The 12,483-nt window shown below is 41.8% G+C and overlaps 1 protein-coding gene and 1 long non-coding RNA gene across 4 annotated transcripts in view; one reads left to right on the forward strand and one right to left on the reverse strand.

Annotated features, from left to right (window-relative positions):
• The window catches only part of si:ch211-267e7.3 (ADAMTS-like protein 2), a 30,067-nt gene extending 21,771 nt beyond the window's left edge, over positions 1-8,296 (forward strand). For 2 of the 3 annotated variants that reach the window (XM_031291017.2, XM_031291020.2), the window contains exons 12-20: positions 1-237; positions 935-1,035; positions 1,460-1,586; positions 1,913-2,126; positions 4,284-4,439; positions 4,551-4,721; positions 5,461-5,637; positions 6,846-6,999; positions 7,211-8,296. The exon at positions 1-237 is cut by the window's left edge and continues 103 nt beyond it. In XM_031291017.2, coding sequence (XP_031146877.1) covers positions 1-237; positions 935-1,035; positions 1,460-1,586; positions 1,913-2,126; positions 4,284-4,439; positions 4,551-4,721; positions 5,461-5,637; positions 6,846-6,999; positions 7,211-7,359 — 1,486 coding nt within the window. In that variant the 3' untranslated portion in view covers positions 7,360-8,296. The remainder of the gene's footprint in view (positions 238-934; positions 1,036-1,459; positions 1,587-1,912; positions 2,127-4,283; positions 4,440-4,550; positions 4,722-5,460; positions 5,638-6,845; positions 7,000-7,210) is intronic. The other variant, XM_031291018.2, reaches the window with a different exon arrangement.
• LOC116043994 lies at positions 4,028-6,463 on the reverse strand. Its single transcript, XR_004103587.1, has 3 exons — positions 6,405-6,463; positions 6,002-6,007; positions 4,028-4,064 (listed from the first exon to the last, which is right to left on the reverse strand). It is a non-coding gene; the product is annotated as an uncharacterized LOC116043994 (long non-coding RNA).
• Positions 8,297-12,483: the final 4,187 nt, after the last annotated feature.

Below are 12,483 nucleotides of genomic sequence, written 5' to 3' on the forward strand. Positions count from 1 at the left end.
ACAGTCAAACACACACTCTGTTGAACACGCGCTCGCTGTTCCACACTCACCAGCAGAAACACGCGTGCACACGTTGTCCACCGCGGACACAGAAATACGCGCAGACATTCTCACAGTTACCGACACACACTTTGTCACACACACAGAAAAAGAAACTGGCAAACACTCGCACACACACCCTGCCATCTTGGTAGAGCTGCAACAGGTGCCTGCGGTCCAGGCAGCCAACACAGAGAGGTATGAGCCAACAGCTGTGGAATAGATTCAGTGTTTGCTTCCAGGGAACTGTTATGCTATGAGATGTAATTCACAACACATGTATGCCATAAAACTGCTTATTGTATTACACTCTCATAATCGCATCAGCATTGATTTACTCTTTACTCATTGCTTATAAGGAGCAATACTTTATATAAATTGTAAAAATAGTTTTTTATTAATTTTTAAAGATCAGTCCTGTGATCTTGATTAGTTGTCAACTATTAAATTAATAGTTTAGTCAAGATTTCTCTGATTCCAGCTTGTTAAATGTGAATATCTTCAAGTCTCTTCTCTCCTCTGTGACAGTAAACTGAATATCTTTGAGTTGTGGACAAAACAAGACATTTGAAGACGTCATATTGGGCGTTTGGGAAACACTGATCCACATTTTTGATTTTATAGACCAAACAACTAATCGATTAATCGAGAAAATAATCGACGGATTAATCGACTATGAAAATAATCGTTAGTTGCAGCCCTACTTGTATCCACACGACTGTGTAGAAGCTTGCCTGTACGCCTGCTTTTTTCACTCATTTTTAATAAAACTGAATTAAGTTTCCTTTTCTTCTGACAGCATTATAATTGTTTTTTTTTTTTATAAAAATGAACTGGAAAATATCAGGTTTCAAAATTGTGCTTGTCTACCTGTTCTGTATCTGTCCCTCTCCAGTAATGACTTTGACGTGGGTCTGGACCCAGATGTTAGCCTGGCAGACATGTATCGCTGGAAGGTTTCTGCCTATGCTCCCTGCAGCTCCACCTGTACAACAGGTAAACATCAACATACAGTTAAAGGTGCTGTAGGTAGGATTGTGAAGATCCAGGACTTAGCCAAAAAATTTGAACATCGACAACTTCTCAGTCCCTCCCCCCCCTTTCCGCTAAAGCCCAAACGGTCTCCTAAGCCCCTCCCCCAACAAGGGAGAATTAATGCGTGTGCATGAGCAGTGATTGACACGCAGTTAGTTCGTTTTGGCTCTTCAGAAACCTATGGGTTACATCATGGAGACTGCGTCCGTAATTTATACAGTCTATGGCCCTAACAGAGAAAATAATGCACCAGTCTACTTTGCCTGCACCTTGTCCATTATTGTCCTAACTCACCTGCACATTCAGTGCACACGTACAGTATATGTATGTTGATCTATATCTGCACTCTGTGTACTCTCTGTTGTGTGTCTGTGTGTGTTGCCAGGTATCACCACTAGCTATGCCCTTTGTGTCCGATATGATGGTACTGAAGTGGATGACAGTTACTGCGACTCTCTGACCAGACCTGAGCCCACTCATGAGTTCTGCACTGGGAAGGAATGTCCTCCAAGGTACTTCTTTTACTTACTGACTGACTGGACCAAATTATTACCAAATTAAACATATAGATATCCACATGTCCATATTTTTGAATCTACTTAGATCTTAAACTAACCTAACAAAGTAAGTGGGAAAAATGAATCAAGGTACAAATCAAAGTTTGGGGATTTTTGTTGCAAATTCAATACATTAGGATTATATATCTCAAATAAAAGGTGTTGAATTGTATCTGTAATTGTAAATCTTTTCAATGGTTTTATTCACCAAATATCTCTCAAACTGTATCAAAGACCTGACCAATCTGACCAATTGCACCATCTTGCCACTTTCTCCTCAGATGGGAGACCAGTGGTTGGAGTGAGTGCTCTCGAACCTGTGGCGAGGGCGTTCAGTATCGTACCGTGCGCTGCTGGAAGATGCTGTCGCCCGGCCTCGACTCATCTGTCTACGATTCACTGTGTCTGTCACATGAGCTCCACAAACCAGCCAATAGGAAGGTCTGCCTTGGCCAGAGCTGCGGACCCCAGTGGGAGGTGTCTGAGTGGTCAGAGGTAAGATGTTTCTGGCGGAGGTTTGTGCAAAATGTCAACATGGATGGCTCGTCTTTACGTTTTGATATGATACAAAGGTTTGATGTCTTGAAATCTGATATTGCTATGGTCAAAGCAGCAAAAACATAAAGCAATGTCCAATGTTCATTAAAAGCGTCAAAGATTTGAAAGTATTGAAAGAGTGTGCAGTCGTCATTAACATAGTCTTGCATTGCCAGATCTATCTCCACAGCGATGTGGAGTAAGGTCTTGCTAAACCACAGATACATTCTAGGATAGGAGAAAAAAAAAACGCTCTGGGTTGTTTGCATTTCTTTAAAGTGCCCATATTATGAAAAAATCACTTTTTCTGGGATTTGGGGTGTTATGTTGTGTCTCTGGTGCTTCCACACACATACAAACTTTGAAAAAAATCCACCCATGCTGTTTAGAGTGAGATACGGTTTCTGAATGTGTCCTGCCTTCAGTCTCTGGGTGAGCTGTTCAAAATCAGCACAGCTTGTGACGTCACAAGCCGAAACGAGCAGGCTAACAGCAACCATTAGCTCGTAGCGTTAGCGTTAGCATGCTAACACTAATGCTAACACTAGCATGCTAACGCTAGCATGCTACCTCGTTCTCAATAGCAAAGCACTGCTACAACACACACAAGTTCACCATAATCTACAAAAGAACTACTTCCATGTGCGCCCTCATTTAGAAGTCTCCCAGCTAATCCTGCCTTGTAACTGAACGAAGTTGTAGAAACAGCCTTTCTTTTACTGTCTATGGAGCTAGCTAGCTGACATGATCTACATCTGAGCTACTGGGCATGTGCAGTGCAATCAAAGATAGTACAGAAGAAGAAGAAGGAAAGAGGTCTCACTCTGTAGCTAAAACAGAGACCAGCTGAAAAGAGGATCTGCAGCAGTGAGAGAGAGCACTGCAGTACAACAAAAATATGGTGTTTTTTGAAAATTAAACCATGTAAACCTATTCTGGTACAACATTAAAATACAATTATGAACCTGAAAATGAGCATAATATGGCTGCTTTAAATCAGTCCCAACCGTTTTAGTCGGCGCTTAGTTCCGGACACAGCGACGGTGGCTCTGTAAAATAGCCTCGGGAAAAGAACTTGTTTTGGTGGAACATTTGCACCCCGCAAAAGAAAATGCCACATGCAATATGAAATGAAGTTAACTGTTCACACAATACAATAATGTGAGCTGTTTAAATTGGCTGGATGCATGGTTAAACCTCATTTGCTCTTACCAGTGTATTTACCCTTTGGCATACTGGGGATGTTTAATCTGTTACACACCACACCTTCTAACTCAGATAGACAACACTTTCAAACAGAGCAGCATGAAATGACAGTTACTACAAAGAAAACACAGTAGCAATAGTATTCTGCATGTTGATTAGTCATGGCAACTATATTAATAATCCAGTAATTGGTTTGTCATTTTTTTTAATCTAAAAAAATGTTTTAAAAAATCTCTAAAGCTTTTGTGCGTAACTTTTTGATAATAATGAACGTCCGTTACATTCAAGCCATCGCCAAATGAGTTGCTACAAAGCTAACTAAGACTATCAGCTCCACACAACTCTCTCTGTATTTCTCAGTATGGCTATGTTCAGAAGATTGTGGTGTCCGGTGACTTTCCCACACAGAAACTTAAGAAAGTTAAGAAAATGACCTCTTCTGAAGAGTCCATCATGTTTTTTTAATCCTCCGTGTCCTCCTTGGCTACTAGCAACTGTGTGGAGGAGGGGTGGGGGCGCGTGCGCAGTCACAGAAGACTTGTATCATGTGGACACGCCGACAGTGTTGTTGTCATTACTTAGAATTCCTCATGGGGGCGACAGAAACTGCACACTATAGCTTTAAATGTGAATATTTTGTAGTTTCTTCACTCCTCTGTGACAGTAAAATAAATATCTTTGAGTTGTGGACTAAACAAGATATTTAAGGACATCATCCTGAGCTTTGGGAAATACTGATTGACAATTTTCACCATTTTCTGACGTTTTATAGACCAAACAACTAATAGATTAATTGAGAAAATAATCGACAGATTGATCGACTATGAAAATAATTGTTAGCTGCAGCACTAGTATTGATCTTTGTACATGTGTGTGTGCATAATGTATGTGTGTCCCTGTGTGTTTTAGTGCTCGGCGCGATGTGGCTCTCGGGGTGTCCGTACTCGGGAGGTTCGTTGCTCCATGGAAATGAGACTATGCAACAAGTCTTCTCAGCCAATAGAAAGTCGAGAATGTGAAGGGCCGCCCTGTGACAGAAGATGGACAGTTTCTGACTGGGGACCTGTGAGTTTAACAACACACACACACACACTGAACACACACCAGACCAGGCATTTTAACACTACAGTTTCAGTTTTAGCACGTCAATAAAAAAAATGTCTGTATATGTGCCAGTGCTCCGGTGTGTGTGGAGAGGGAAGGATGGCGCGCGCTGTGATGTGTCGAACGTCGGGCGGGGTAGTGATGTCAGAGGAGCAGTGTGACCAATCACTGCGCCCGCTGGCCATCTATCCCTGTGGTGACAGAGATTGCGCCCCCCATTGGGTCGAACAGGAATGGCAACAGGTAAATGTATAAAGTTTGGGTTTTTTCCGATGGCGTTAAAACAATACTTTTGCAAAGAAACTCCCAGACTGTCTTTTGTTTTGCCTGATGAAGGTCTTGTACCGAAACGTTGCCAGCTATTCAATTTATCTTTGCAAGTTAAACAGTGTGCGGGAGTTTCTTTGCAACTTTTGACCTACTCGTCCTCCTCCAACACACCTGTCTCACATTATATATGTGCAAAGTATTTTATCCTCTGAAAACGATACTTTTAAAATGGTGCCGGTGCCTTAACCGATACTTGCACCATGGGCTAACGGGGTGCAATTGAACGCACCATTAAGTCTCGTCTGTGTTGTTTCTCCGACAACTCAGACTCTGGCAGTGGCCATGGTGCAGCTAACCTTAGTCTCCTCTGTGTCTTTAGCTGCAGTCCATCCCGGTGTATACAATACAGCCACACTTTAGAGTTTAGCTGTCCATTTTAACCGTGTTTAAGCCAACTACTAGTTAACGGTAGGCTAACGTTACCTGCTGCCAAGTGCAATGTTAAGTATCGTCACGTGCAGTGATGCTTCTGTTGCCTGTAACGTCCGTTTCAGGGCACCAGAGAGTAGCGCAGGCATTTATGTGGCACTGAAATCTGCCTTGTCGTTTAGGAACAGGGTTTTGGTACCCAAGCCTAATTGTGTGTATCTTTAAGATCAGATGTTTGTATATATACGTTTTCTTGTCTGTGTTTGTTGTGTATGTGTGCTAGTGTAATGCTACATGTGGGCGTGGTGCGCGGCAGCGTCAGGTGGTGTGTGCTGGGCTGGAAGCTGGTGTGTTCAAAGAGTTTCCAGACACCAGCTGTGACCAAAGCAACAAACCAGAGACCAGCTCGTCCTGCTTCCAGAGACCCTGCTCCAAATGGTTCACCACATTCTGGTCTCAGGTAACTGTCTGTCTGTCTGTCTGTCTGTCTGACAATACTAAATGATCACAATACTTAAGTCACGATATGTAGGGCTGCTCAATTCTGAGATCCTAATCAGAATTATTTTGGTCAATATTGAAATCCTGAATTTTTTACACGTTGCATTTATTGAACTTAAAAAACAGTGAAATAGTTAAACAGATCAACAGTGAAAACCCCTTGAACTGTGAAGTTTTCTGTAATACTTTTCCCGTTGAACAATTTGAATTCCCCTTCAGAACACAGGATAAAAAGGAGTTAACTTGCTTGCTACTTACTTTAAAATGTAATGAGCAAAATAATAATTTTCCTCGATTACATTGTTTTTGTGATCGTTAGAAACCAAAAACTAAACTGCGACCAAAATTTGATTTATTGCATAGCCCTAACGATATATTATCGCCATTTTAAACATATTGCGATATTCTGCGATATTGCAATTTGTTAAATTTTTCCCAACTTCAAATTTTGTCCACAAAGAAACACTTTGTTTTATCTAAAAAGATACATTTCTCTGTTTTTTTCTCTGTTTGCTCTAGAGGTGCAACGATGAATCGATTAATCGATGAGTTGTCAACTATTAAATTAATCGCCAACTATTTTGATAATCGATTAATCGTTTGAGTCATTTTTTTATTAAAAAAAAATACGATTTTTCTGATTCCAGCTTGTTAAATGTGAATATCTTCTAGTTTCTTCTCTCCTCTGTGACAGTAAACTGAATATCTTTGAGTTTTGGACAACACAAGACATTTGAGGACGTCGTCTTAGGCTTTGGGAAACACTGATCCACATTTTTCACCATGTTTTGACATTTTTATAGATCAAACAACTAATCGATTAATCGAGAAAATAATCGACAGATTAATCGACTATGAAAATAATCGTTAGTTGCAGGCCTAGTTTGCTCATCTCACAGCAAAATATGATTGTCAAAGAAATTCTCACGTGCAATTTATATTATAAAAGATTGATACGTGGCATCTGTGTATCAATACAGTATTGCCACGGAAAAAATATTGCGACACTATGATGTATGGATTTTTTTCTCCCACCCCTGTCTAATTCATTAAGTTAGTGTCTGTGTGTGATGTCTGTACATTTTAGTATCTTGCATTGTAGGTCCGGCTGTGTTTTGAAATATGTTACAGACAAATAAAATGTCCTTTTCCCTCATGCTCCCCCAGTGCAGTAAGACCTGTGGGAGTGGCATCCAGGTTCGGGAAGTGAAGTGTTACCAGGGGGAGGAGCTGGTCACCAGGGGCCACAGCTGCGACTCTGCCCTCAGGCCAGAAGCGAGACAGAGCTGTGAAATCCAGAGCTGTCCGACAGAAGCACCAGGTACAAAAACAAAACGAGTGCAGCACATTTACTGTAGCTGATGCAACATTTCAGCAAGCTCTCCGCTTTATCAGCAGAGGATGAAATGAATTCCCACATGCATTGCTGTAGCAAAGTGTTTTTCTGCAGTGCCCTTTTTATAAATGAAGTCTAGCATTTAGACTTTTTCCAACATGTTTCAGACTTTTGTGGTTTTTGTGTGTCTGTCCAGCAGCAGTCCCGGCAGCATCAGTAGTAGTAGAAGACTCCTGCCAAGACAAACCAACAGCCAACTGTGCCCTGGTCCTAAAGGTGAAACTGTGTTCCCATTGGTACTACAGAAAGGCCTGCTGCCAGTCCTGTAAGGCACCGAGACCCTGAAGTCTTAACTGTAACCCCTCACCTCAAAACCCCTTTACACAAACCACTGGTACCAAAGGTCACATTACATTCAAAATGGTGCTACACAAAAGCCTGCTGCTAACAATGTAAGGCTTTACGACTCATTTTAACTTTGTAAAGCTGAGTTCAGACCAAAGATTTGCGACCAGACGAGTTAAAACTTGCAATGTGCTGGTCTGCAACGTTCGGAAAGCTGCCAGTTTCTAACTAAACGAGATGAGTGTATCATCTGCATAAAAACAACCCTTGTACTTAGTTCTAAGTTCCGACTTTCAGGCTTTTTCTGTAGCTGGATATCATTTGTAGCGTCTTAAAATATGAATGAGGATAGTGATAGTTGCATTTCTAGTAGAGATGAAATGGGGAAAACATTTTATTTCTCCGATTCACTGCTTTTTTCTAACGCCGCTCCCTCTCTTCAGTCACTCTTTAGCTCGCTCGACCACACACCGTGCTCGCGGGCGACCGTTGAGCCTCCGTCTAAAAGTCTGCCGTTTCGACCAGTTGTCGGTTTGTAACTGACATGACCTGCTGACTTCTCTATTGGCTGTTGACACAGGTGACGTCCCTTAAATTCTAAAACCAGCCTCTGGCGACTTCAACAGCTGAGTCGCAGCAACACCATCGGCCTGTTTGAGTCGAGCTGAGACGGGCCGGTTCGGACCACTGCGACCTTTTCCTGCAACGCTCTAAACCGGTTTTCTCTCGTCGCGAATCTTTAAGTCTGAACTGGGCTCAGCTCTTCCTCCTATCACTGATGTCAAAGGTCAACCTGTGGTCACTGGCTTTACCTCCTACCTGTCAATGTTATACCTTTAAATCTTTTTTTCCTGCCACCTACAATTGATTCTCAAAGTAAATTTGTTTGTTGTTGTATGTAGTAGTATCATCATCACTACTAAAGATTTACGATCAACATTACTCGTTACTCGAGTGCTTCCTCAGAGTCATCAGTAAAACAGTTTTGCAGAAAAAGAACAGTTCCTACTCTGTAACTTAAAAGTTCATCGCAAGTACTGAAAGCATAAAACAACGTGCGAGGCTTTAGCCTGCTCCGTGGGACCATTTACCCAGCGTGCTACTAAACCTATTCACTGACCACCTCCTCCCCAGACAATGTGAAGATAGACTAGCTTTAGGACACACTGGGCTTTCTGTTTATCTATTTCTCTAACTCCAAAATAGAAGGAGCAAACCAGCCTTTTGAGAAACATCCTTCATCCAGCCTTTGTTTCCGTCACACTTTAAGGGTAAAAACCCTCAAGGACTCTTTATTCATCCATCCATCCCTGTGTCCAGCACTGCAAGTAACTCCCATAATATTTCAAAAGTGATGCTACCTAAAGGCCCTGACACACCAACCCGATTATCGGCCGTCGGACAGTCTGGCGAGGTCGGTGACTCGAGTCTGTTCGGTGTGCTCCGTGCCGTCGTCAGTCGGAGGAGCCATCGGCCTTCGTTTTGGCCGATTTGACATGTTGAATCGGAAGGCGGGCAGTCGGACTCAATGACCAATCTGATTGGTGGAGTGCTAACCCGGAAAATGACGAGCGGGATGAGCGTGACTAGAGTCTCTCAAAATCTGACAAAAATCTTTTAAACTGGCCTGGCCTATTTCTCGCTTAAAATGTTTTCAGAAACACGTTTCGGTGAACTATTTTAGTACAATATGAGATCATATTCCGACCGAGCCGCCATGATGGTCTGGCTTTGAAATTCCAGAGAAGCCAGACCCACGTGACGCGTTCGTCCAATCAGCTGCCGGTTTTAATTTTTTGGGCGACAATACAGATTAGCGCCGCCTGCTGTTATGGAGACATATTACGTCTCGCGCACGCGCATAATGTACGCTCAAGTCGGCGTCGCTTCGGTGTGTTCCAAGGCACTTTTTTGACCAACTCGGGGGAGACTGATCAGTCCGACTGCCTTTTCTGCTGAAGGTCGGCCGTCGGGTTGGTGTGTCAGAGCCTTTAAGTCTGTAATCTATTCATTTCCTCACTTCTTAAAGGGTCATTTCATATTTTTTTATTCCATGCGTTGCCATCCAGGTGACTAATGTGAACAAGAGTCTTTGAAATTGGTCCAGTATTGAGCGAGAACACTGTAACCGGCAGCCACAAACCGAGCTGCAATGTAATCATACAGGGCAAATGTGCATCGTCAGTTTCCATCTACTAAAAGTTCTGTTTTTGCTGACATGGTTATTTTAAGTTTCTGACAACATTATGGAAAGGATCCCTACAGAGATAGACCTTTTTGTTAAAGAGTAACGTTTTTGTTTAAGCAGAAACAGCTTCAAAATCAACATGGCCAAACCCACCAGACTCCATGTAAATAATCAGTACTTTTAGCGTGTATAGAGCCAGCATATTTCCACATGTAAATGGGTGAATTAAGGGTTTATTTCAACCAAACCACAGTAGTGATCGTTTGAACAGTGGAAAGACGAACCAAGACGGCTTTTGATAGTTTTATTTAGTTTCTGACGACTTTAAATGATGAATGTGTTTTAAGATGATAAAATTACTGTTTATATAAATGGAGTGTGGTGGGTTTGGTGATAGCGATGTTTTATGTCAAACAAAAAGGATCTTACTCTTTAACTAAAAGGTCGACCTCTGTAGGGATCCTTTCCATAATGTTGCCAGACACAAAAACAGCACTTTTAGTGGACGGAAATTGAAGGTGCGCAATTTCCCACTAACTTACATTGTAGATTGTTGCGCTGACTGCCGACTGCAGTGATCTCGCTTAATACTGGACTAATTTCAAAGATTGATGTTCCCATCAGTCACTTAGACACAAAAACATGGGGGAAATGGTTTTCAGGTTAAACAAACAAAATAAAGTTACCCTTTAAGGTGCTATGTTCTGCTAAAGAGAGTGCATACGAAGCACATGAAAGCCCTACGGCAGCTTTGTTGTAACTGTGGCAACAGACGAGGACAGACTGGACCAGGGATAAACATGTGTCTGAGCCCCCTCAGCCTCGGTCCCATCCTGCTATAAACAGAGTTACTCCCAACTTTACTGATCCGTGTCACAGTTCCATTTTGCCTACAAAACAGCAAACCACAGCACCTTCTCACTTAGATTCCTTTTGGAGCCACACAAATCTTCATACAACTTTTTTTCACGAAGGAAGTAGTACTCCCCAACACTTGGAAACAGACTTTTATGTGAAAAAAATACTTGATATATATAAAAAAAAAAAAAAGATACCATTCTTGATGCAAAAAAGTTGATGCAAGTGCTGTGGAAAGTAGCATATGCAGGTGCAGTAACTTGTGAGAACATGGTGGTTATATTTCTGTAAACATCTCAGATGTGAGTTCAAGAAGGAATGAAATTAAAGTAGCACTCCAGAAACTGGAGATGCTGGCCTGAGAACTGAAGAATAGTACAAACACTGCACAACCCAGAAACAGCTGAGGAGCATGAGCGTGGTAATGAAAACCAACATGGCTGCCAGCGAAAACTCATCTCATCATCATCCGATACACTGTGTACAGAGTATTGTTGTTACAGTAGTCACAGAACTGCTGCTGCTGTTGTTGTTGTTGTTGTTGCTTACTGTATCACACATAAAGAATAAAAGATCAGCTGTTTTTAACAAGCATCTGTGTCTGACTTGTGATTGCTGCTTGGTGACAAACACTGGACTGGCCCTTGTACTGTACAGTATGTAGTGCAGGCCTGAAAAGTGAAGCCAATGCTGAAGTGGCTTAAACCTGCGTTCCATCTAATTTCCAGCAGGGGGAGGCTCCACAAAAAAAAAAGAAACCTGTCTTTCAGTCCTTCCAGAAAAATGCGGCGTTTTTTTTGTGATTGTTGCGGGCAAAAATCCTTGATTACGCGGCACGTTTTCTTAAAAAATGCGATGGAATATGCGGGATATTTATGCAATTTTATGCAATGAAATTGCGGGAACTTGCAAAAATTGCAGGAACTTGCAAAAACTGCGGTTTCATCGTGGCTTCATCGCGGGGTTTGCAGCTTTTCGATGATGTTCACGTCGCGTAATTACGTCACTTCATAACGTTCCCATGGCAACAGGGGAAAATGGCTGCTCTTGTGTGAAGTAAACGCAACATTTTTCAACTTTCTGCTAAGATATGTGTGACTTTTTTGCAATGAAAATGCGGGGATTATGAAATCATGCAAGCCCCGCATATTTTGCGTGGAAATCGACAATTTATACGCCGAAAGTGCGGCGTATTTGAAAAAATGCAGCCCCCGCATAAATATGCGGACTTTGGCTGATTATGCATTGAATTATGCGATCGCATAATCGCGTTTTTCTCAAGGGACTGGTCTTTATAGAAGTCAATTGGAAAATGACCCTACCTCTCACTTGATTTATTACTTCAGTAAACATTTTTATATTGAGTTGATGGTCTAGTTTCAAGTCTTCTTCAATGTAGCATGATGTTCATTTAGTTAATTATGGTCACATTTATTTTAAAATAGACAATAAAGCAGGGGATGCTTTAGGGGCGTGGCTACACACCGACCTGTCAATCTTGACAGAGGCTTAGCAACGCTAACCATGACACTGTGGACATGAACTTGTTTTTGGGTGTTGTCCATGTTTTTATCTTAAACTTTTACCCTCTCACTGTGTTTTCACTTCATCAAACCTAAATGGAACCCTTTGGTCGCCTAGAAATGTCTTTAGTGTTCTGCCAACCAAGCTAGCGCTAGCGCAGGGGTGGCCAACCAACAACACATGCACGTCCACACTACAACAGCAACTTCCAGATCTGATGATAATACATAGCAGTTTTCATAGTTTTTTTTTTCTTACTTAGATTGACTCAGTGGGAAATCTGAAAGTCTTTGTTATCCACAATCCTTTTCAGGTCTTGCTTGAACTCGGTTGTGCCACTCGAAGCGACTCTTTCACTAATTTGTCACTAGAGGGGCTTTCAAACAATCTGATTCAGCAGTGAAAGGGTTAACGAGGAAGGTGATCTGTGGCAGCTTTTTTTTCCCTCGGGTTGCAGAATTTGTCCTCAAAACTCTGCTGCATTATTTTTTATTTTAAAATAATTGGCAAATGTATTGGCAAGTGCATTCCATTTTTGTTGGAAAAAAGTAAAA

This window comes from Sander lucioperca, chromosome 9 (assembly GCF_008315115.2).
Source record: "Sander lucioperca isolate FBNREF2018 chromosome 9, SLUC_FBN_1.2, whole genome shotgun sequence".
NCBI lineage: Eukaryota > Metazoa > Chordata > Actinopteri > Perciformes > Percidae > Sander > Sander lucioperca.